The 26,374-nt window shown below is 47.4% G+C and overlaps 1 protein-coding gene across 2 annotated transcripts in view; it reads right to left on the bottom strand.

The window, feature by feature from the left end:
• LAMTOR5 (late endosomal/lysosomal adaptor, MAPK and MTOR activator 5) overlaps window positions 1-26,374 on the bottom strand; it is a 345,493-nt gene that overhangs the window by 85,378 nt on the left and 233,741 nt on the right. For both annotated transcript variants that reach the window (XM_082245651.1, XM_082245650.1), the window contains exon 2: window positions 21,705-21,766. In XM_082245651.1, coding sequence (XP_082101777.1) covers window positions 21,705-21,765 — 61 coding nt within the window. In that variant the 5' untranslated portion in view covers window position 21,766. The remainder of the gene's footprint in view (window positions 1-21,704; window positions 21,767-26,374) is intronic.

Raw genomic sequence — 26,374 nt, 5'->3', positions numbered from 1 at the left:
CTGGGCAGCCCGGCAGACGATTCGACCAACGGAGAAAACAGAGCACGATTGCTCGCAGTTCCAAGACATTTATTGGCAGGGAGGATTCCTCCTCCGACCAAGTGCCCTGGGCAGACAAATTGCCCAGAACTCCACCCCAGCCCGACAGGGTGGCATCCGTGGTGACCACAGTCCATAGCAATGGGCGAAAGGACTTGCCTTCCGTCAGAGACGGGGACCGGAGCCACCACAAAAGATCAGATCTGACTTGGGGGCTCCAAGAGATCCTCCTTTCCAAGGAGTGAGGATGTCTGTCCTACTTGGCCATAATTTCCGCTTGAAGAGATCTCGTGTGAAACTGTGCAAATGGGATCGCCTCGAAAGCTGAGACCATCAAGCCCAGGGGCCGCATGCAGGTCCGGAGCAAGGAGAACTTGCTGTCCCTGAGGGACACGACCTCGTCCTGCAGGATCCGGAGTTTGTCCTGCGGAAGAAAGACCTTCGCCTGGGCGGAGTCCAAAACCATCCCCAGGTAAGGGAGACGAACAGAAGGGGACAAGGTCGACTTCTGAACATTGATGGTCCACCCGAACTTCTGAAGCGTCTGCACCGTGATTGACAGGTCGGAGGAGGGCGAGGAGGTCCTGAACCGCCCGAAGGAGATCTTGGAAACGATCTGGGGTCAAATGAAGATTTGAGGGAAAGAATCTGTCTGCTGGGCGTGATCGAAACTCGATCTTGTACCCTGACCGAATGAGTTGAACCCACCTGTCCTGAATCTTGGCCAGCCAAGGTTTGGGAAAACAACGCAGACGTCCCCCCACCCCTGAAACGGGTGAGGGCGCCCCTTCGGGTCGTGCCAGTGTGGGCAGCTTTTGACTTGCCCGCCCAAGGCTTCTTCTGGCCACCAGAGGCCTTGAAGGACTTACCTTGTCTTGTGCCTTGAAGGCACGAAAGGACCCCTGGTTAGGTTTAAAGGAAGGGCCCCGCTTACCGCGGAATGACTTGCCCCGAGTCACCTGGGGCAACAGAGTACTCTTGCCCCCAGTGATCCCTTTAACCAATTCATCCAGAGAGTCCCCAAAAAGACGACTCCCAGCATAAGGGATGTCAGACACCGTCTTCTTGGAAGACTGGTCGGCCGACCAGCTTTTTAACCAAACGATGCGACGAATCTTAATTGCGACTGCAGACAGTTGCGCGACTAAAGGGGCCTCATCCAAGGCCGCGTCACACAGGTATAAAGCAGCCTGGCCAATTTGATCCACCATCTCCAGAGTAGCAGGAGGGGCGGAGTCAGCAATTAGAGTGCGCTTAAGCTCCTTGGCCCACTCCACAACAGCCTGAGACACCATTACGGAAGCGAACATTGGTTTCAGTAAGGAACCGGCTACCAGGTAGATGTGTCGGGTAAGAGTTTCCAGCCGCCTATCCGCCGGGTCTTTAAACACCGGAGAATCCTCCGTGGGCATTAAAGTGGCTTTATTTAACCTGGACACAATGTGGTCCACCTTAGGAACCGCAGTCCAGCGAGAATCAACCGGATCCGCAAAGGAATAACGGTACTGAAATCTCTTGGGCACCACAACATAATGCTTTAAATTGCGCCATTGTTCATTCACGGTCTCGTGAAACTCAGCGGGACAGGGAAAAACCTGTCCCGATTTCTGGGCTTTGCGGGTCCCAAAGTAAGAGCGCTTACCCGACAGGTGGGGCACATCATCTAGATTTAAAGTGTCTTTTACAGAGCTAATAAGCGCAGACATTGCAGCGCATTCTCTTGCTGATCCGGAGGGGGAATCGTCCTCCTCCACATCCGACTGAGAGGACTGAGCCCCCTCAGGAGGTACACTGTCCGTGGCAACCAAATCTGGCTCTGAATCAGAAGACTGAGAGGGCATAGGCCTTTTCTTAGAAGCCGGTAAGACATCAACAAATCCACTTTAGAGACTAAAGTCGCAAGTGCAGCAGTCAGTGAGACTATAGCAGAGGATTCAGGAGTACCTGAACCCTTCACCAGAGCTGGGGGGAATTGCTATCCTGGGACTCCAGAATAGCAATTTCAAATTTAAATGATACTGGCCCTTTAAAATCGGCGATTTCCGTGGTTCCCACCGCAAATACACCGCAATGAGGAACAAGTTCTGTGCTACAAGAAACTGCAGGAAAATGAATGCTAGCAGGAATGCAGGCCAGGAAACACCATAAAATCCCCCCAAGTGTGCTATGCTTGCCACACACTGCTAACTAGATCTGCATGTGAGAAGAAAGGAAGTGACCTCACGCCTCTAGAGGCAGAACAAAGCCCTGAGCCACACAAAAATGGTTGCCAATACAAGTCTATGGAAAAAGCTCTGGGAAAATGGCCGCTGACCGCATAAAGACATAGTGCCCAAAACAAAAGATGGCGCCCCATCGGCGCCAACAGTATTGTAGAAAATGGCTGCTGCCCTCACAATAAGGCCAAACAGCCTGCCCACACCTAAAATGGCGGCTGCATGGCTTTTTGCTGATTGCGGCCCCCACATACCATGTCTGTACTCCCAAATAGTTGCCGAAGCACCCCAGGGAAATCAGGGCCCCCCACAACCCCTCATACAGCGGTAGAACCGCCACAGCAGGTCCGAAGGGACTGGGAAGGGACACACAGGGACCGCACTGACAGACATGAGGGGGACATTACAGACCCATACCGAACTGCCATCCCCACAAAACAGAGGGCCCACATACACACCCCGACAGACAATGCCATAGACAGAGGGGTAGCATGGTACTCACCGGTCCAGCGAAAATGTGGGTACCGCTCTGTGACAGGAAGCCTCCCACTCTGGGTGGTGGTGCCGTCAGCCGAAAGGGACGCTAGAAACACGCGGCGTACCGCAGTTGAGACATCCCAGCGAAGTAGCCACTTCGCAGGCTCGTCCTTCCTGAGGACAGGGACATGGTCATTTGCGAGGCCTGGGCGTACACATAACCTGCTAACGCTCGATGGCAGGCTGGGATACCATAAGGCTCTAGGATAACCAGTGCGATTCCCAGATCCGCAAACGCTGTAGTCTTCCGAAGTCCGACTAACTAAGTGCAGGAACAAATAAAAAACTATCATTGTAAAGAAAAAACACTTTCTCAGAGAGAAAAAAATAATATTAAGAAAAAATAGCTGAGACTGCAGCCCCAGCCAGGGAAAAGCCAGCCTAGGCAGACACAAGCACAATTGGGAATGCAGCTAGCTGGGGTATTGGACCAGAGGGACAGCCCCCTGTAGGTTTGTCTATACAAAGTTTTTGTGAATGTTTTCTAACAAAATCTTCTGCCTAGCTTAATCCTGTGGATAAGACCAATACCCAGACGTGCATGTATGAGTGGGCGGCGACTGTCAGAGGACGTTAAGAGAAATTAGACATCAGATTTTGCAAAAAATAGCTGCAATCTCTAGCTAAAACTGTGAACCAGAAGGTCCCACAGTCTCTCCTGGGGGTCTGCAGGTGTAATATTATCCTGGGACTCCATGTTACACTTTTTAAAATATTTGGGCAGTGTCTCTTTAAGACCGCCAAAAACGCATTCCCACCGCTGTAAGTGCGGGCTCACAATCCCTGATCATAGCAAGATAATAGAGTGAATGAAGAAAAACCCACAGGGAACCCCAGGAAAACTTTACCAGATCACAGAGGAGACTTCCAGCATGATCTGACTGTACAGGAAGGAGGAAGAGAAAACGCAGTCTCTATATTTAAAAAGTCATGCGGCATGCCTGTCCAGCCTATGGAACTCAGGAAAATGGCCGCTCATGCATTCTCAATGGCTGCCCATATAATCCAATGGTGAATATAAATTTCATGATCCACAGCAAAATGGCGGCCTCCCATGGCATGCCATGTGGTCTCCAGGAGCCCCAAAAGGGAGCCCAGAACAATAGGCATCGGAAGGTCCCTGACCTGGAGTCCACACAGGACAAAGTCACCCCCCTCAAATAAGCACGACAACGGCTGCATTACAACCGCCGCCCCAGGTAAAAACCTGCTCGGGGTAGGGGAATGCCGAGGGGTACACAGGACCAATGCTACGAGGTGCCAGGGGAACAGAGAGCCCCTAAGGTCCAACTATTCCAGGGAAGGGCCCACGTCTGCTCCAAGACCGCCAGGGGTTTTTGGGGGTACAATTAACTCACCATACCATGGTACGAGGTGGGCGCCATTCCGAAACAGATCACCTCCCACCCGGGATGGGGCTGCTGTCAGCCAAAAGGGGAAACTGCGACTTTGGGCGTTCCAGGTCGTATGTGTCCCAGTGAGACAGTCCACTCGCCCTCATTCGTCGGGGCACTGTCGTGGAGAGGCCTAGTTCTGGATTATAACCTGCTCATGCTCGCTGGCCAGGCTGGGAGACCTTAAGGATCTAGATTATCCAGTGTGAAACCTCAGCTGGCTGTTGCTTGTAGTTCCTCTGGATGTTGGTCTTCAGGGACTAACTAGTAAAAATAAAAAAAAAATAAAATTAACAAACTTTCTCATAATAGCCAAGACGGAGCACAGCAGGAAGCTAAGTCCTATTCCTTAACCACTTCCTTACCGAGTCATGTAAAATGACGTCGGCAAGGTGGTTGTCTAGATCCGGGCCGCCGTCATATGACGTCGGCCCGTTCTAGCTGCTACTGCGCGCCCCCGGCGGCGCGCAGCGGCGCGATCAGGGATGAGGCTCGTCCCTCGGACATAGCCCGTCACTGATCAAGGTAAACAGCCAATAGAAATTGGCTGTTTACCACGTGATCGGCTGTGTCAATCACAGCCGATCACATGAGCGGCTCCAGCACGAGCCGCTCGTTCTCTCTGCAATGCGCGCCCCCGGGGGCGCGCAGAGCAGCGATCGGGGACGAGGCTCGTCCCTCGGACAGAGTCGATCCCCGATCTAGGTAAAGAGCCAATGAAATTGGCTCTTTACCACGTGACCGGCTGTGTCCAATCACAGCCGGTCACAAATGTCAACAGAGAACACGGTAACTAGCTGTCACCGTGTTCTCCTCCTCACACACTGATCCTGTGTGAGGAGGAGATTGTGGTAACAGCTAGTTACCAACTACAGTGCACCCCAACCACACTGATTGCCCCCCCCCCCAATAAAGAGCACCTGTCACTAGCCCATCAAAGTACCCGAGTACCTGTCATCAGGTACTCAGATGACAGGTACTCGGGTACTCTGATGGGCTGGTGACAGGTATTCGGGTACTCTGATGACAGGTACTCGGGTACTCTGATGACGGATACTCTGATGACAGGTACTCGGATACTCTGATGACGGGTACTCGGGTACTCTGATGACAGGTACTCGGGTACTCTGATGACGGATACTCTGATGACAGGTACTCGGGTACTCTGATGACGGGTACTCGGGTACTCTGATGACGGGTACTCGGGTACTCTGATGACGGGTACTCGGGTACTCTGATGACGGGTACTCGGGTACTCTGATGACGGGTACTCGGGTACTCTGATGACGGGTACTCGGGTACTCTGATGACGGGTACTCGGGTACTCTGATGACAGGTACTCGGGTACTCTGATGACAGGTACTCGGGTACTCTGATGACAGGTACTCGGGTACTCTGATGACGGGTACTCGGGTACTCTGATGACGGGTACTCGGGTACTCTGATGACGGGTACTCGGGTACTCTGACAGGTACTCGGGTACTCTGATGACGGGTACTCGGGTACTCTGATGACGGGTACTCGGGTACTCTGATGACGGGTACTCGGGTACTCTGATGACAGGTACTCGGGTACTCTGATGACGGGTACTCGGGTACTCTGATGACAGGTACTCGGGTACTTTGAGTACCTGTCAACGGAGTACCCGTCATCAGAGTACCTGAGTACCTGTCACCTACCCATCAGAGTACCCAAGTACTTGCCGCCTGCTCATCAGTACCCATCACTACTCATCAGTACCTATCACGTATCAGTACTGATCATCAGTACCCCTCAGTACAGTATCACCTATCACCTATCAGTCAGTGAGTACTACTCATCAGTACCTATCACCTGCCTGTCACCTGCCCATCAGAGTACCCGAGTACCTGTCACCTGCCTATCGGAGTACCCGAGTACCTGCCACCTGCTCATCAGTACCAGAGTACCTGTCACCTGCCCAACAAAGTACCCGAGTACCTGTCACCCTTCATACAGCCACCATGTCCAAGTCCAAAAAGGTTTATATACGTCGTCCGTTTAAACCTAAATACCGGTGTTATGGTAGCAGATAGCTGCCATAACCCTGGTATTTTTTTAAACGGTGGACGGTTGGCTTTCCGATAAGGGTGGTCCCAGCGGCGGATTCGCCGTGGGATCACCCTTCCGGGATGGTGGAAGAGGCGCCCCCCCCCCCCTCCCGACGCGTTCCGGTCCTTTTCCCCGCTTACCGGACCCGCCGGCAGCGGGGAAAACGATCCGGTCCCGAATCCTCACAGACAGGATGTCGAGTGAGGGCAAGCTTGCCCTCACTTGACTCTATGGTCTTGGAGGACCGGAGCTACGGAAAATGTTGTTGCCTAGCAACCAGTTTAAAGGTCCTTTTTTTTTTTTTTTTCATTTTATATTATAATTATTATTTTTTTTTTTTTTTTTTCTATCTTTTAGTGTACTTGTGAGATCTGAGGACTTTTTGACCCCAGATCTCACAAAAAAGAGGTCCTGTCGTGCCTATTTCTATTACGAGGAATATTTACATTTCTTTTAATAGAAATAAAAATGATCAATTTTTTTTTTTTTTTTAAACGGTGTAAAAATAAAAAATAATAAATAAAATAAATAGTAAAAAAAAAAAAAAAAAAAAATTAAAGCGCCCTGTCCCCGTTAGCTCGCGCGCAGAAGCGAATGCATACAGAAACCCCGCCCACATATGTAAACGGTGTTCAAACCACACATGTGAGGTATCGCCGCGATCGTTAGAGCAAGGGGAATAATTTGAGCCCTAGACCTCCTCTGTAACTCAAAGATGGCAACCTGTAGAAATTTTTAAATTGTCGCCTATGGGGATTTTTAAGTACCAAAGTTTGTCACCATTCCGTGAGCGTGCGCAATTTTGAAACATGACATGTTGGGTATCTATTTACTCGGCGTAACATTATCTTTCACATTATGGAAAAAAATTGGGCTAACTTTACTGGTTTCTTATTTTTTAATTAAAAAAAGTGAATTTTTTCCAAAAAAACTGCGTTTGGAAGACCGCTACGCAAATACGGTGTGATAAAAAATAGTGCAATAATCTCCATTTTATTCTCTAGGGTCTCTGCTAAAAAAAAATATATAATGTTTGGGGGTTCTAAGCAGTTTTCTAGCAAAACAACTGATTTTAGCTTGTAAACACCAAATGTCAAAAATAGGCCTAGGCAAGTGGCTAGGATGCATGATGATGCTCCTTGGATGTTCGGCCCCTCTATATGGCTAGGCTGTGAAAAAGTCTCACACATGTGGTATTGCCATACTCAGGAGGAGTGGCAGAATGTATTTTGGGGTGTCATTTTTGCTGTGTACATGCTATGTGTTAGGAATATCCTATAAATTGACAACTTTGTGTAAAAAAAAAAAGTTTTCATTTTTTTCCCACATTTTCCAAAAACCTGTGGAAAAAAATGATATGTTCAAACGACCCATAATGCCTCATAGAATATACGTTGGAGTATTTGCTTTCCAAAATGGGGTCATTTTGTGGACTTTTCCATTGTATTGGTGCTCTAGGGCCTTGAAAAGTGTGATAGGTAGTAAGAAAGTTTTATGTGTATTTATGCTCCTAGAACGCCTGAATGTGCTTCTTGGACGTGGAGTCTCTTTTTGTGGCCAGGCTGTGTAAAAGTCTCACACATGTGGTATCGCCATACTCGGAAGGAGTAGCAGAATGTATTTTTGGGTGTAATTTTTGCTGTGTACATGCTATGTGTTAGAAATAGCTTATAAATTGACAACTTTGTGGAAAAAAAAAGAAAAAAAAATTTTTTTCTTCATTTTCCCAAGAATTGTGGGAAAAAATTACAACTTCAAAAAACTCACCATGTCTCTTACTAAATACCTTGGACTGTCTACTTTACAAAAAGGGGTCATTTGGGTGGTATTTGTACTGTCCTGACATTTCAGGGCCTCAAGAAAGGAGATAGGCAGTCAGTACATCTGGTGTGATCAATTTTCAGTAATTGGTACCATAGCTTCTAGACTCAATAACTTTCACACAGACTAAATAATATACACTAATTTGGGTTAATTTTACCAGAGACATGTAGCAGTATACATTTTGGCCCAAATGTATGAAGAAAAATTTATTTTTTGCAAAATTTCATAATTGAAACTAAAAAAAAGTGTTTTTTTTTCAAAATTTTTGCTCTTTTTTTGCATATATCACGAAAAAAAAAAACCCCAGTTGTGATCAAATACCACCAAAAGAAAGCTCTATTTGTGTGAAAAAAATGATAAAAATTTTGTTTGGTTATAGTGTAGCATGACTGAGCAATTGTCATTCAAAGTGTGAGAGTGCTGAAAGCTGAAAATTGGTCTGGGCAGGAAGGGTGTCTAACTGCTCTGTATGGAAGCGGTTAAACTAGGCAGAAACAAAATGCTTGATGATAGAGTGTGTGGGGTTATGCCTGCAGGGACAGCCCCCACAGGTGTGGTTAAGCTTTTTTGCTGCCTAGTGCCTATTCCTGATGGGAGGAGCATAACCCTATAGTCTCTGAATAGATGGGAGCTGCGTCTGTCGAACGATAGAGAAAAATGATCGTCGCTTCCAGGATCTCAGGCCATAGAGATGTTTGGAGCAGTTCCTAACTCCGATAAGCTCTACGGTCAGCGGACGAAACCACCAGCTGCATTCTAGGGTTACCTGGAGGGACGGGAGAGCCCGCAAAAACCATGGAAGGCGGGGGGGGGGGGGGAGATTACCCTCCCACTACTTGTTAAAGCTAGGATCGCCTTTACATGAAAGCAGACTGCCGGATGTAAAAAAACGATATCAAGATGCCTAAACCATAAAGGCATCATCCCGGTATGACCATTCAAAGCCCAGCGACGAACCAGTACATTGCTGGTCCTTGTTGGGCATATATTGTAAGGTTCTTTTTTTACCCATGCAGCCTGTGGGCTAAAATAAAAATAAAAAAAAAAGAACCTGATTCCTCCATTCACATTGATGAATGAAGAAATCTCTGCCAAGAGAGTTGGGAGAGCCACCCTCTGTGTCCACCCCATCCTTCGCCATATATCACCTATAGCGATGCAATCATTGATTTACGTATAGGTTGAAAGCAAACGCTGTTGCTGTCAGGATAAAACAAATCAATGCTGTAGTACCTGCAAAGCAAACAATGGTTAATAAAACATTACAATATAAAATGGTATAGTAAAACAGTAGAATAGCAGTATCTGCAAAGAAAAATATGGTTAACAATGAAAAACAGTAACAATAAAACATTGCAGTATATTATAAAGTACAACACTAAGAAAAGGATTTTTTTGGCTTTATTTTGAAACTTTTTTTTTTTTAAACAGAAAAAAAAAAAAAAAAAAAAACTTTAAACATTCCAGGCTAGGGTCTTTCAAAATGTGATAGCCATCTAACATCTTTTGAGACCCTCTGTGAAAGTGTGCCCTAGACGGTGCCGTGCTGTACCCTATAGTAATACTCCACTAGTGTGTTGTAGCGACGGAAACAGTCCCCGATGCAGAGACCACGATGGCCAGGCCTGAAGGGACAAAAATAGTGGGTGTCACCCTATATCCGCGTTTTTACAGGTACTTCTTTGGGGTGCTCTTTTGGTAGAGAAAAATAAGATTTTTGTAAGATCTTACTGTAAAAATCTTTTTGGGTGGGTTTTATGCTCCTCCCATCAGGAGTAGTCTAGGCAGGAAAATTTGAATACACACGCCCAGGGGGCTGTCCCTCCACGCATAAACCCCCCCACTGCACAACCCAGCACATCAGCTTAGTTTAAAAGCAGTGAAGACAACAGAACCAACCGCAAACAGAGGGGTGGGTGCTGCGTCTGTCGATGGACAATTTTTTTTGCCAAGATCTTACAAAAATCGTATTTTCTCTATCGTCCGTCGACAGACTCAGCCTCATCTCCATGAGCTGAGTGGGACGTCCCAAAGCAGTAATAAGAATGAGGGGTGGGAAAACGCAACCAGATAGTAACGTCAACTCCAAAAAGGCTAAAACATAGCCAACCGGGCAACATGGAACTCAACCAAACGGGAGCTCACCCAGATAAAAAGACCCTGAAGAGAAGTACAAACATTATCTTATGAAACAGCAGCCTGCAAAACCTTGCAGCCAAAAGAGGCATCTGAAGAAGTCAACAATTCCACATTGTGAAATTTGGTGAAGGTGTGCACAGACGACCAAGTCGCAAACTTGTACAACAGAGGCCTGATGGCGAAAAGCCCAAGAGGCACTCCGCGCTCTAGAAGAATGTGCCTTCACAGGGAAAGGAGGAACCTGACCCTTGATCGAATAAGCCTGAACAACCGTCTGCCTGATCGATCTCGAAATGGTCGCAGCAGACGCAGCCAAACCTTTGCGAGGACCGCCCGGAAAGGACAAAGAGTCCGACTTCCTGAAGGACTAAGTAACTGTCAAATAAACCCTCATCGCCCAACCACATCCAGAGAGTGCGAGGCAACTTCCTTGTGATGTTTAGGCTTAGGACATAAAGGAAGGCAACACAATGTCTTCAATTAGGTAAAATCCGAGGCCACCTTAGGAAGAAAGGACGGATTAGGTCGGAGGACCACTTTATTCCTGTGGACCACCAAATAAGGCGGACAGGACAATTCCACCACCTCAGACAGAAGTGATAGCCATTAGGAAGGCAACCTTCTGCGACAAAGAAAGCAGAGAAATCTCCCTAATATTTTCAAAAGGAGGCTTTTGAAGAACAGACAAAACCAGATTAAGATCCCACGGCGGTAACGGGGATCTCCTCGGAGGGGCCAGGTGACGCACCCCCTGAACGAAGGTGCGAATCAAAACTATGATTAGCCAACGGACATTGGAAGTAAATAGCCAAAACTGAAAACTGGACCTTGATAGTACCCAAGCGCTGCTCAACCCCTTTTTGTAAAAAGACCAAAACCCTAGCTATAGAAAACAAGCGAGGGTGCAGCTGCAGCGATTCACACCAAGAAATGTACGATTTCCACGTACGATGATAGATCTTCCTAGATGTCGACTTCCTGGCCTTCATAAGGGTAGCAATCACCGAATCAGAAAGACCTCTATCCCTCAACACCTTGTTTTCAACAGCCAAGCCGTTAAAGCCAGCGACCGTAAAGCAGGATGGAAGAGCGGTCCTTGAGATAGTTTATAGTTGAGTAGATTTTCCCGCAAAAGAAGACACCATGGAGGATCCGCAACCATTTTTACCAGCTGTGCATACCAAGACCCCCGAGGGCAGTCTGGTGCCACCAGAACGACTGGAATGCCTTCCATTGCCACCCTGCAGGAGAACGAGTGGAGGGAAGGCACAGATCAGTCAATACTGACTCAAAGGAGCCACCAGAGCATCTGTGGCGTCAGCCAGAGGGTCCCGAGACCTGGCCACAAACCTCTGAACTTTCCTGTTGAGGAGAGACAAAACAGATCCACATCTGGGGTCCCCCTCTGGACACACAGAAGATGAAATGCCTCTGGATGCAGGGACCACTCCCCCTGATCCAACACCTGATGATGCAGGTAATCCGCTTGCCATTTCTCCACACCAGGGTGTGGACTGCGGAAGAGAGGGGTGTTGGGCGCTTGTGCCAGAGGGGTAGACACCAGTATGGAACAGGTAGGAGGTCAGCAGCTGTAACAGACCAGGCTTCACAAATGATGCTGTGGTTCAGGGCAGCTCTGGCAGGCAAACAACCGGAAAATCCCGCTGGCAACAGAAGAGGAAAAACAGGCGCCGCTGAATGTAGCAACAATTTTATTACATGACAAAAAGTAGTAACTCACATCATAGGGTTCTCAAGTCCATGTTCCACAGTGTAAGCGCTTCCTGTATTCAGTCTTCCATGTCCTGACCGGCCCGCAGCCGGGAGATGACGATGCAGGAAGCTCCACAGAGGAGCTGGTTAGAACAGAAGCTGCGGTGAACCGCAAGCTGACCGGAAGTGACGCAACGTGTTTCGGAGCATGCGCACTCAGCGCCTTCATCAGACGTAAACAGGAACTATCCATAGAGGCTGTTATATAGTGATATGTACCGGAAATTAACGTGATAAATGTCAAAAGGGCAATAAAAGAAAGGCGGAAATTGCCATAAAGCTGTACACCTTAAGGACTTCAAATAAAATGAAGATTACACATAAAATATAAAAAATGTGACACGGAATAGTATGTAAAAGAAAAGTTAAAAGCTGACTTTGAAGAAACAAAATACTTAAAAGCCAACACATGTCTAAAAAATAAAATATTAGCGGAGTGTTCCTAATGCTAAAATGCATGAGTTGTGCGCAATAAAGATGAAAATTAGAAATAAAAAATATACTGTATATATAAATAAAAATGATAAAAATAAAAATGAAAAAGGGATGTGGACTGCGGAAAGAGCCAGAACGTTATGTTCCGCCCATACCAGAATCTCAGCCACCTCCTAGGCCACCAGGGCACTCCTGGTGCCCCCTTGATTAATGCAAGCCACGGCAATGGCATGGTCTGACTGGACCCAAACCAGACAGCCGTGTAGCCTACTCGTCCAGTGAAGCAGGCAGATCTTGTTCGCTCCAAGCTCCAGAATATTGATCATCAAGGAAGACACTGCGCCCAAATCCCCTGAGCACAGAGCTTCCCCAGCCTCATAGGCTGGCGTCCGTAGTGACCACTGTCGAAAACAATGGCATGAAGGACTTGCCATGGCACAGGACAGGTGACTGAATCCACCAAGAGAGCCAACTTTGTGAGATGGCTCAATAAAATCTTCTGGTCCAATGACCGAGGATCCCTGTTCCATTGTGACAGAATATCTTTCTGCAGCGGTCTCGTGTGAGACTGAGCAAAATGGGACTGCTTTGAAGGTCGAGACCATCAGACCCAGGGCCCTCATGCAAGCACACAGGAGGACTGATCGGCCTCCATCAGCAACTGGACCGCCCTTTGCAACTTCTGAAGCTTGTAGAAGGGAAGGAAGACCCTCGCCAGAGCAGAGTCGAGGATCAGCCCCAGATAGGTGACCCGCACAGATGGAGTCAGGGCACATTTGGTGACATTGATCGTCCACCCGAAATCCTGAAGGGTCCGAATTGTGATGGAGATAATTTCCAGCAGATCCGAATGGGAAACTGCTCACAACAGGAGATCGTCCAGATACCCCACAATGGAGATACCTCGTGGACACAACAAGGCCAGCACAGGGGCTAGGATCTTGGTAAAAACTCTGGGAGCCGAGACGAGACCAAAGGGTAACACCACAAATTGAAAGTGCTCCTCTGCCACGATGAAGCGGAGGAATCTCTGATGTCCCTCGAATATGGGGACGTGGAGATACGCATCTTTAAGATCGATGGTAGCCAGAAAATCCCCCATTCAAAGATGCTACCACTGACCGAATGGACTCCATTCGGAATGTCAGCACCCACACAAAGCGGTTCAGAGCCTTGAGGTCCAGGATTGAATGCACCTTGCCCTCCTTTCTGGGCACGGTGAACAGGTATGAATAGAAACCTTGAGATTGTTCCTGTTGGGGGAACTGGCACAATCACCCATTGAGTCAGGCGATCTCGCACAGCCTCCCGCAGATCCTTCAAACGCTCCGGAGACAGGTGAAGAATTGACCTGTGAAAAAAAAAAAACCTGTCCCCTGGCCGGGACCAGAATTCAATCTTGTACACGGAACAAATCAGTTTGCGAACCCATTCGTCCTGAATGAAGGAAGTCCAGGGTTCCTGAAATAAGCTCAGACGTCCCACCACCGCTAAGACGGGTGAGGGCACCCCTTCATGCTAAAGAGGACTTGTCTGCAGCACTGGACTGACAGGCCTTGGACTTGCCCCAGGGTTTTAGCACCTCCAGAGGTGCTGAATGGCTTACCTTTTTCTTGCCCCCCGGAGGCACGAAAAAAACAAAAAAGAAAAAAACTGAGCCAAAAGGAGGGACCCCGTTTAGTACGGGGTGTCTTACCCTTGAAGGTTTGTGGAAGAAGAGTACTCTTCCTGCCACTCAGGCCCTTGATCAACTCATCCAATGAGTCGCCAAACAACCGGTCTCCCAGAAAGGGGAGATCAGCTAAGGATTTTTTAGAAGCTTGGTCAGCCGACCAGCTCTTCAACCAGACCATGCGTCTTAAAACAATTCCCACGGCCAAGACCCTGGCCACCAGGGGAGCCACATCCATAGACCCATCACACAGGAACACCAGAGCCTGGATCACCTGGTCCAACAGTTCCAGCTGTTCCGGAGGAACATTCTCTGGGTTTAAAGACTCCCGCAAACCCCTAATCCATTCCATCACTAGACTAGCACAGACACAAAAAACGGTTTCAAAATGGAACACATGAAGATGGCTGGAAAGGGATTCCACCCGCCTGTCCAATGGATCCGTAAAAACTGGGGAATCCTCCACAGGCACAAGATTAGATTTGTTTAATCTGGAAACAGGATGGTCCACTTTATATGGCACTGTCCAATGGTTGGAAACCTTTTCAGCAAAAAGGATACAGATGTTTAACCACTTTAGGACCGCGCGCGGTAATACTACTGTGGCAGTGCGGCACGATACCGCGCAGCCACGTAGTATTAACGTCATGCGCGATCGCGGCTCCAGAGCGCGCTCCCGCGCGCCGCGGGTCCCGATACCGATGGCATTCGGTAGGGAACCGATCAATCACCAGATACTGACCAATGATTTTTGGTCAGTGTCTGTAGATCGGTCCCCACCAATGGCAATCTGTCCCCTGTCTGTGTAATGTAAACACAGACAGGGGAAGTGATGTCACTGTCCCTCCTGAAGTCCTTTCGGTTCCAGGAGAGAGACAGAGACACACCAAAAACGTGAGTTTCCACCAACACTACACTGACACACCTCACATAGGCACATTTAACCCCTTCATCACCCCCAAACCCCTCACAGTGAACACTATATACAGTGGTATACAGATATTTTACTGATCACTGTATAAGTGTCACTTGTGAGCGTAGTTTGCGCCTGCGTTAGGCCCAAATAGGGTTAGGGTACCCGCCACCTATCCCCTAATAAAGTTTTTACCCCTTGATCAGCCCCAGTTAACCCCTTCACTACCTATTACTCTGTGCACTAAATACAGTATATAGGTAAATACTGATCACTGTATTTAGTGTCACTAGTGACCCTAATTTGCGCTTGCGCTAAGCCCATATAGGGTTAGGGCACCCGCCACCTATTCCCTAATAAACTTTTAACCGCTTGATCTTCCCCAGTTAACCCCTTCACTCCATATAAAACAGTGCACTAATATATACAGTATATCAGATAACTACTGATCACTGTATTTAGTGTCACTGGTGACCCTAATTTGCGCTTGCGCTAGGCCCGAATAGGTTTAGGCCACCCGCCATCTATCCTCTATAAAGGTTTAACCCCTTGATCTCCCCCAGTTTAACCCCTTCACTTCCCTGTCACAGTGTTGGGTAGTGAGGAGTAAAATCAAAAATTTACGCCATTAGAAAACCTAAAGATGGAGATTGATTTTCGGGGTCCCGTACACAGCTAGGCTCCCAAAAAAGTCTCACATATGTGGTATCCCTGTACTCAGGAGAAGCAGCAGAATATATTTTGGGGTGTAATTACACATATACCCATGGCATGTGTGAGAAATTTATCTTTTAGTGACAACTTTGTGTTAAAAAAAAAAACATTTTTTTTTTTTTATTCATTTTTCAAACACCTGTGACAAAAAAATTAAATATTCAATGAGCTCAACATGCCTCTCAGAACATTCCTTAGGATGTCTACTTTCCAAAAAGTGGTAATTTGGGGGGGTCTTGTACTGCCCTGCCATTTTAGCACTTCATGAATTGAGATAGGCAGTCAGAAATTAAAGCTGCGTAAAATTTCAGTATTTACACCATAGTTTGTAGACGCTATAACTTTTGCGCAAACCAATAAAAATACGCTCATTGAATTTTTTTTTGTCAAAGACATGTAGCTAAATATATTTTGGCCAAAAAAATAATGACATAAATTGAGTATATTGGATATTTTTTAAAAGACAAAGTTGAAAATGTCATTTTTTTGCAAAATTTTCGCTCTTTTTTTATTAATATCGCAAAAAATAAAAAGCGCAGAGGTGATCAAATACCACCAAAAGAAAGCTCTGTTTGTGGGAAAAAAAGGACGTAAATTTTGTTTGGGTACCACATTGCATGACCGCACAATTGTCAGTTAAAGTCGCACAGTGCCGAAGCACAAAAAGTGGTCTGGACGGAAGACAGCAAAATCCTCCGGTGGTAAAGTGGTTAAAGCATTTTGGCACCACTAACACAGGCTTAACGCACCGCCATTGGTCATTCACAGTATCGTGAAAGTGTCAGGACAAGGGAAAACCCTGTCAGCTTTTGGGAGCCAAAGGCGTGGGCTCATCAGCCAATTTTAAGGTATCCCGCACTGAAATCAGTGCTTTCACCAAAGCGCATTCCCACGCTGCAGGTGAAGACTAGTCCTCTTCACCATCTGACTGAGGACAGCGACCCCTCAGGAAGGGGAGCATCCAGGGCAACCACATCAGCCTCTGAATCAGAGGACAACTCCACAGATGGAGAATGCAGCAGCCGTTTACTGCCATTACCATTTTTAATGACTAAATCAACTTTAGTTGCCAGGCTTTCCAGGGCAGCTGAAATCGTGGCTAGCGACTGCAATCCGGACTGTCCGGCAGTCGGACAGAGTTGGTCTGAGGGTGAAATTCCAGTTTGGGACTCCATAGTGCAATTTGCAAAAAAAAGGGAGTACTGTAGCTTTAAGAACACCGATCTTGGTATCCACCACCTATTGCAGCGGTCTGCAGGGAGCCCCTTTAAACCAAACTGATAGCAGAAAGTGCAAGGATATGCCCGCAGAGACCCTCAGTACTTTACCACCTCATACACACAGCCTCCTGAAACTTCCACAGCACAGAGAGAAGCAGGAAGTGACCTTAGCTCAGCAGCAGGAAATTACCACACATGAAGGGATGTCGCCTGATCGGGATACACTGCCAAGTATAGCACAATGGCTACACAAAAGTTCGATGCCCATACAAAACAATAGGAAGCTGCAGGGGAAAATGGCTGCCCCATACAAATCTAAGGGGAAAAAAATTCTATTGCCCACACCTAAGATGGCGGCATCCACAGCACACCATGCGGCTAGAGACCGACACATAAAGGCCCCAGGAACCACAATAGGGACCAGCAAGCCCAAGGTACCATGTCTCACCCCCCCCCCCCCCCACCCGAGCACCAGAGTACTCCAGACACACAGCCCCCACAGGGAAAGAGAAGGACACAGACCGGGCAGACCAGGGGGATCTCCTGGGAGGCACAATCCCATTATCCCCAGGGGAGGGCACACAGCTCCCAAAGGCCAGAAGGGGCAAAGGGGGCACAGTTACTCACCATAACATGGACCGGGTGGGCTCTGCTCTGGGCAGACTGACTCCCACGCAAAGTGGGGGTGCTGCCAGCCAAGGGGTATGCTGCATCGCTCGCAGGCTCGTCCCCATCTGGACAAAGAGGCACCGTCGTGGCTAGGCCTAGGTCAGAACTATAACTATGTTCACGCTCGTAGGCCAGACTGGGGGGGGACCATAGGGATTTAGATTATCCAGTACGAAGCCCCAGCCGGCATTGTTGCTTGTAGATCACCAGGAAATTCTTCCCTGAACACTAGCACACAAGTGGGTAAAGAGAATAAAAAGAAAATATTCTGAAGAGAATAAAAAAAAAAAAAAAAAATGAGACCGGAGTCCCAGCAGGAGACCTTGGTCTACTCCTTCTCTAGGCAGAAAACAAACTCATGTGCTGGGTTGTACAGTGGGGGTTTATTCCTTGAGGGACAGCCCCCCTGGGCATGTGTATTCAAATTTTCCTGCCTAGACTACTCCTGATGGGAGAAGCATAAACCCACTCAGCTCATGGAGATGAGGCTGCGTCTGTCAATGGACGATAGAGAAATGCCTCTCATGCAGCCAGCTCACTGCATCTGGATTGTGAATTTGGGCCAAGGCACCTTATGAATACAGAAGGTTTGTGATGTTCTCGTCCTGAAATTTTAGGAAGGATCCACTTCTTCCTGACGCTTTGTATAGCAAATAAGAGTTCAGCAGAAGCCAATTCGAATAAGTATAGACACTTTTGTACCAGCGTCTGGCCCTATGGGCAATTAAGTACGGCGCCATCATCTGGTCGTTGAAGTCCACCCCTCCCATTTTAAGGTTGTAGTCATGGACAGAGGGGCTTCTCAACAACACCAGTCAACATTATAATTTGGAGTGCCGTATCTGCGTGAATGGAAGGCAGAACAAAACATTCCGTGTGTCCTTCCACTTCACTGCAAGCAATTTATTATACTTCAAGCAGGCTCTCCCCTCCCAACTAAGTCGGAAATCTAAAAGCCATTAGGGGGAAGCCCCGGCAATCAGGTCGCAGAGTGCCACATGCGCCAATTCCACAATCAAAAAGGTCACTAGAAAAAAAAAAAAAAGGCACACTTGTGTAATATTTGTCCAGGTATAAATGGTGCCCCTGTCCAAATAAGGGTGATACCAAGTCCCAAACAATCTTGCCGGTGCTTTCTATGTAGTCTGGGCAGTCGGGGGGGGGGGGGGGGGCTCCACACGGTTATCTTTTCCCTCGTAAATCCAGAAACTACATGTATAGCCTTGTTGCCCTGTCACAGAGCCTATAAATCTTGACCCCATATCTAGCACGCTTGCTGGGGAGAAACTGTTTGAAAACAAGGCGGCCAGAAAATGGAATCAGGGACTCAAATGCAGACAGCCTGTTGGGGCATATACAAGGCTGCACATTTTTGGTTGAAGTGATTTACGAGGGGCTGAATTTTGTGGAGCTGGTTATATCCAGGGTCATACCAAGGATGACAGAGTTCATTGTTATTGAAATGCATGGACTGCAAGAGTTGCTCATATCTAGTCCTGACCATGGCAGCAGAGAACACAGGCATATGATGAACTGGGTCAGTGGACAGATATGACCACAACTCACACTTTTTAGTAATGCCCATGATGAAAGATAGGTTTCAAATTCTGTGGCAAAAGTCAAATTTGAGTTTGTGGCGATAAGCTGATTAGCATATAAATTGCTTTGGTCCACAGTAAAGTAAAGTGAAATCAGCTGTTTCGAAGCGGAATTTCGGGTTGGCCAGTGAATGGGGGGGGGGGGTGTAGTACGGGCGCTGCAGAAGTGGTGGGCTCCCAATCAGGATTTGCAAGCGCATGTGGACCTGTCTTCGAATTCTTGGTGGCTGCAGGACACTTCTGCTAGCCACCTTATCAGCTTGAACTGCACTTATGGGACTCGCCACGTCACCAAGTGTTACTACAGTGCGGTTTGTCTACGAACAGGGATGTACTAGGCCGCTGGTGTTTGCCAGTTCACCAGAAGGTTGAGCGGCACTAGCACTGACACTCTGCTGCATATGAGAACCATGCGATTGTTGCACCTCAGCAACAAAAGAACGGAGTTGGGTATGTCTGACTTTCGCAGGGACCACTACTCCGTTGTCAGCTGTCAGGTTGCCGCTGCTCTCTACAGGTTCAATTACTGAGCCCGATTCTGACAGGGAAGCTTCCCCATTGCTCGCATCTGTCATGCTTAGCATTGTGTAGGCCTCTTTACTAGTGTAGCACTGTCTGGACATTTTGGCCACGTTATTATTAGGTACCTAGTGTGAATCACAGGTAAAAAAGCACCTGGTTGTCAAGGACTGTTTGAACCAAAAATGTAACTGCTAGCGCCAGCAGAGATCAGGCCCAACTCTGCGGGTTTGTGTGCTGTGTATTGGAAGGGACAGTGATCTGCTGATAGTACACTTCTTAGGGGATGGGCAGAGGGGCTAAAGGCAGGTGCTGGCAGGTGTCGGGCTGATCCTGCTAACACCGCATTTTTAGAACACTATACTAAATTATTGGGGGGAGCGAGTATAGTTCTAATCTGATCAAAGATATTGATCCGTTCAGAACTTCAGACACTATACTAGTAATAGAGGTGTGTGTGTGTGTCCCTGGCAATTAATGGGTTAGAATTTAATACTTAATATGTGGCTGGCAATCTGACGCTATCCTGAATTGATGCCAATGCTGACGACACCCGTGACACTAATACAGTGATCATAAAAAAGATCTGTACACTAGGACACTGACAGGGCAGTGAAGGGTTACCTGGGGGTGATCAGGGGGTTAAATCTTTATTAGGTTTAGGATAACCCCCATATATTCCCTATCTGGGACTGATGACAACTACCACTATCTGGCGTCACCAGTGACACTAATAGAGGGATCAGTAAAAAAAAAAAACCCTGTACACTATATATAGTGATATTGTGACAGGGAGTGAAGGGTTAACTGAGGGGGGGGGTGAAAAATGTGCCTAGGTGTACTGGTGTCAGTGTAGTGCTTGTGTACTCACAGATGCTCTGTCCTCGCTCGCTGTAACCGAAAAGGGCTCCAGGAGGGGAGATTGCATAATTTCCTGTGCCTGTGTTTACAATACACAGGACATTCTGTGACTCGCCAGAACCAATCAGGTCTAGACCATAAATAATTGGCCTGGACCTGACGAGTGATCGGTCCTGGAACAAATACATTCAGCAACGGGTCGGGTGGGGGGGGGGGGGGTCGACGTACGGGTGTATGCATGCAGCCCGAGCCACCTTGCCGCAGTAAATGTGAGGCAGGTGGTCGGCAAGTGTAATATTTATACAAGACGGATATTCGATATATGCAATATATCATTGTATGTTTTTGTATTTTTTTATGATGCAATAAAAAGTTGAGTTTTATGTATTGGAGTGTACATGCAAATTACAATTACTACGCAGAATTAAGAGAACACTTAAAGTATGAACAATGTACAAAACACCAAAAAGAGATTCAGTAAACAATGTATCCAAACATTTTGAACTGATCTATAACAAAGTCCCCTCTAAGTACATATTCTGTTTTGTACGATTTTTCATAATTTAATAATTCTCTAGCAGCACAGCATCCAAAACTCAATTTCTTGTTATTTTACCTATGTGGGAACAGACAGTGATGTTAGCAGCAGCATTTGAACGATATATCATGTAGTATTTTATTTTAATCACCACAAATGGAGCTCAGGACTATCACTCTTTAACTATTAAGACATAGGACTGCAAAGGATGCCAAGGAACAAATCTTTAAAAGTATCCTGCTTTTATGTATGTTAATCATAGTTGCTTGACATAGGAGTACAGGAGGCATGAACATTTTGTATCAGCTGCCTCTTTTGGTGACCTTTTTTGCTGCTTTTTCCATGTTGAAAGATAGAATTTCAGTAATGTGGTCAGGCCTCTGATGTTTACATCAGGCCTTTAGTGTGAATGGGTTTTAACTGCATACAATGCCCGCTATTCCATTCTATAGGATTTTGGCATAAAACATAGTCCTGCATGAACTCACAACAAGAGCACAGAACACAGCTCACATACAGCAAGATGTTGCTTGTTGACTACATGGTTATCTAGTATCAGCATAACTGACTTACATCCCAAGTTTAAACCTTGTGAGTCCGTGCATATCACTCCAACAATGGATGGATTTTTCATCCTGCAATGCAATAATAAAAACATAATCTGAACAGTTTGACACTAAACCACAGACTAAGAATTTCTAGACACAACGGGTAGGCATTCAAAAGTTTAAATTTAATGGGTGAAAATGGTGGCATTGTCTTTCAAAAATTACTAAATTTGCTTTATACTGTATGGCCTCTTGCACACTGCAGCTTGAAAATGCTGAATACAGTTTTTTTTTTTTTTTTAAATATAAAACTGAGATAAAATATAGCACATTATTTGTAATGTGCCCTCACACACACACACAGCCACGTAAAGAAGCGCTGCAAATTCTTAAAAAAAAAATAAAAAATAGAAAAAAAAATGGGTATTTTGACTTACTGTAAAATCCATTTCTCTGATGTTCATTGATGTACACAGCTCACGTCATTCTTCCCCAATGGGTTATACTGCCCCCTACATGGAGTAGGACACTAGGCAGAAAGAAAAAAAAAAACACTTCTTGCTACATCCATGGGCAGTCCCAGGGGTTATACTTCCCTCTCCGTGCTATAGTAATTATTTTCACATTGTCAGGAGAATAACTCTACAGAGGGGTTGGTGCTGTGTCTGTCAACGAACATCAGAGAAATGGATTTTACGGGAAGTCTAGAATCCCATTTTCTCTTTCGTTCATTGACGGACACAGCTCCTGTCATTCTTGACCATTGGGACCTCCCAAAGCAGTTTTAAACATGACGGGTGGGAAACAGCAAAAAACTCCCAAGGCTAAACATTAGCAAACCAGGCAACAGGGGCTCAATCAAAACAACTGGAGCCCACCTGGAAAAAAAAAAACAACAACAATTACACCCTCAAAAGAGGATCAGGTCCTCTTAAACAGCAACCTGCAAAACCTTGCGGCCAAAAGAAACATCCGCAGATGCCAACACATCCACTTAATAAAACTTTGTAAAAGTGTGCACCAACAACCAGGAGACTGCCTTGCAAACCTGCATCACTGACGCCTGATGACGGAAGGCCCAGGAAGCACTGAGGTGTCCCTTTATAAAATGGAGATAAGTGGAGATCCTGAAGACCACCGCTTGTCTCAGAGCATTGCAGGTTTATATAACTGAGATGAGTAGTGGAGAACATATTCTCCTCTTCTTATCTTCGTACACAGAACAGCTGCATTCACATTAACAGAAACAACCCGATTAACCACCTGTGATGCCACTTTATCACTGTGCTTCTCTTTGAAGTTCTCCCCTTCCTGCTTCTACAGCCCAGAGGTGGAGTTAGCAGGAAGAATAAAAAGAGACCTCGGACGTGAATTCAATAGGATTTCACTTCCTTCTTCGTCCATCTGCTGTGGCCAAAGTGAAATATAAAACAGCGGGTTAGAAATACTTTTACTTTACAAATTTTATATTAGTGGCCGACCGATATCGGTTTTTCGTTGCCGATACCGATTATTTGCCGATCGCATATCGGTATCGGCCAATATTTTCACACATTTTGCAAAAAAAAAAAAACACAAATTTCGACACAAAATCTGTTACTGAACATGTACATCTTTATTTAATAACATTTTTAACATTAAGGGCTCATTCCTCAAACCTTAAGGCCTCTTTTACACGGCCGCTCCGTTTTTTTCTCCCCGCTCCGGCACTTTCTTTTTTTTTTCACGGACACGGATGACACTTGTGTCATCCGGTCCGTATGTCCGCATATCATCCCATCCGTTTGCGGATGATATACGGACATAATGCATGTCTATGGGGATTGCGGATGTCAGCGGATGACACCGCTGACATCAGATTTTGCTTCCTTTCCGTTTTTTTAAACGGAAGAAAAATAGGGTACAGTTCAGTTCCAAAAAACGGAACAAAGCTGAAAGGACGCAAATCGGATGTCAGCGGATGGTCATCCGCTGACATCCGCAATCCCATTGACATGCATTATGTCCGTATATCACCCGCAAACGGATGGGGTGATATACGGACATACGGAGCGGCCGTGTGAAAGAGGCCTAACTCCATAAAAACTGATAGGAAAAACGGAATTTTTGTAAAATCTTACCTGTAAAATTCCTTTCTCTGAGTCCTCCGACAGTCGCCGCCTCTTCATATTCGTCACATATGGGGTATTAGACTTTGCTCCGAAGGAGTAGCTAGGCAACAGAATATGTTAACATTAAAGCTTTCAACATATCCCACCCTCAAGGGGTGGTCCCCTCAGTCAATACCCTCCTACTTCCTGCAACCATATCTCAGTTTCAGTGGAATAGCAGTAGAGTATACAACCAAACCCCAAAAGAGGGGCGGGGGCGGCGACTGTCGGAGGACTCAGAGAAAGGAATTTTACAGGTAAGATTTTACAAAAATTCAGTTTTCTCTTACGTCCTCCGACAGTCGCCGCCTCTTCATATTCGTCACATATGGGGACGTCCCAAAGCAGTGCAAACATGAGGGGTGGGAAACGCATCCGCGCCAAAAGGCAAAGCAGTCTCCGCATCAAAGAAAGGAACCTTACCAAAGGAAGGAAACCAGCTGGGCTACAGGAAAAACAAGTGCTCAACAGGCGCAACAACCCAGGAAAAGACAAATAACCAGGGGACAAAAAAACTTATCCCAACAGCCAGAGGTCCCCAACAAGGGACCCTAGGGAATCGCCGCACTAAAAACCTTGCGGCCAAAGGAAGCATCCGCCGATGCCTGAACATCTACTTTGTAGAATTTTGTGAAAGTGTGCACGGTCGACCAAGTCGCCGCCTTACAAACCTGGGCTACAGAAGCCCCATGACGACAAGCCCAAGACGTACTCAGAGATCTAGTAGAGTGCGCCTTCACAGGCACAGGGGGAACCTTCCCCTGCAAAGCATAGGCCTGTTCAATGGTCTGCCTGATCCATTTGGCGATGGTAGAGGCCGACGCCGCCATGCCCTTCCGAGGACCCTCTGGAAGAACAAACAAGGAGTCCGTCTTTCAAAAAGACTCAGTCGATTTAAGGTAAACCCTTATCGCCCGAACATCCAAAGAATGTAATTGCACCTCCTTTGGATGTTTAAGCTTCGCGCACAGCGAAGGCAAGACAATATCCTCATTAAGATGGAATTCCGAAACTCGCTTCGGAATAAAAGAAGGATAAGGTCGCAAGACCACCTTATCCAAATGAACAACCAGATACGGAGACTTGCAGGACAAAGCCGCCAGCTCCGACACTCTGAGAGCCGAAGTGATCGCAACCAAAAAGGCGACCTTTTTGGACAACATAGACAACGAGATCTCCCCGATCTGTTCAAAAGGAGCACGTTGTAACACAGATAGAACGAGATTCAAGTCCCAAGGGGGCAGAGGATCCCTCCTAGGAGGAACCAGATGCCGCACTCCCTGAACAAAAGTGCCAACCAAGGAGTTGGAAGCCACGGGACGTTGAAACAGAACGGCCAGCGCAGACACCTGACCCTTTATCGTAGCCAGCGCCAAACGCTGATCGACACCCGTTTGAAGGAAGCACAGCACTCGGGAAACCGAGTACGTGCGGGGTGAAAACCCCCTGGACTCACACCAGGCAAAATAGGCCTTCCAAGTACGGTAATAAACCTTCCCCGAGGAAGACTTCCTCGCGTTGATCAAGGTATGAACGACCTCTGGGAAGAGACCCTTCTCCTTCAGGACCTCGGTCTCAACAGCCAGGCCGTCAAAGCCAGCGACTGTAAAGCAGGATGGTATATCGGTCCTTGAGACAGGAGATCTTCTCGAAGAGGCAGACGCCACGGGGCGTCGACCGCCAGATTCACGAGGTCTGCGTACCAGGACCGGCGAGGCCAGTCCGGTGCCACAAGAATCACCGTGCTGCGTTCCGAGTGTAACCTGCGAAGGAACCTGGACAGCAACTGAATCGGTGGAAACGCGTACATCAGCCTGTACTGATGCCACGGGGCCACTAACGCGTCCGACGCGTCTGCCCGAGGGTCGCGCGTCCTTGCTACGAACCTTCTCACCTTGTTGTTGAGACGAGACGCGAACAGGTCCACATCTGGAAGACCCCACTTTGCGCGCAACGTCTGGAAGACAGCCGGGTGGAGAGACCATTCCCCCTGATCCAGGGTCTGGCGACTCAGATAGTCCGCCTGCCAGTTCTCCACCCCCGGAATGTGAACCGCCGTCATCGCCGGGACATGAGTCTTGGCCCAAGACAGAATGTCGGCCACATCTCGAGCCGCTCGGGCACTCCTGGTGCCCCCTTGGTGGTTGATGTAGGCCACCGCCGTGGCATTGTCCGTCTGCACCCGAACCGGGCAGCCCTGCAGCCGGTCCGTCCAGCGATGAAGACAGAGATTAATCGCACGCAATTCCAGAATGTTGATCGTAAGGGAGGACTCCCCCTCCGACCAAGTCCCCTGGGCGGACAGAACGCCCAGAACACCACCCCAGCCCAACAGGCTGGCATCCGTGGCGATTACCGTCCACGAGATAGGACGAAACGACTTGCCCCCGGATACCAACGGGGACTGGAGCCACCACAGAAGGTCTCTTCTGGTGCGATGACTCAACGAGATTTGAAGATCCAGAGATTGAGGTCGCCCGTCCCACATGGACAGGATCTCCGCTTGGAGACCCCGCGTGTGAAACTGGGCGAAGGGAATCGCCTC

Source organism: Pelophylax lessonae (genome assembly GCF_965119305.1).
Source record: "Pelophylax lessonae genome assembly, chromosome: 2".
NCBI lineage: Eukaryota > Metazoa > Chordata > Amphibia > Anura > Ranidae > Pelophylax > Pelophylax lessonae.
Note: the sequence above shows the minus strand (reverse complement) of the source record. Positions and strands in the feature narration are given on the sequence as shown.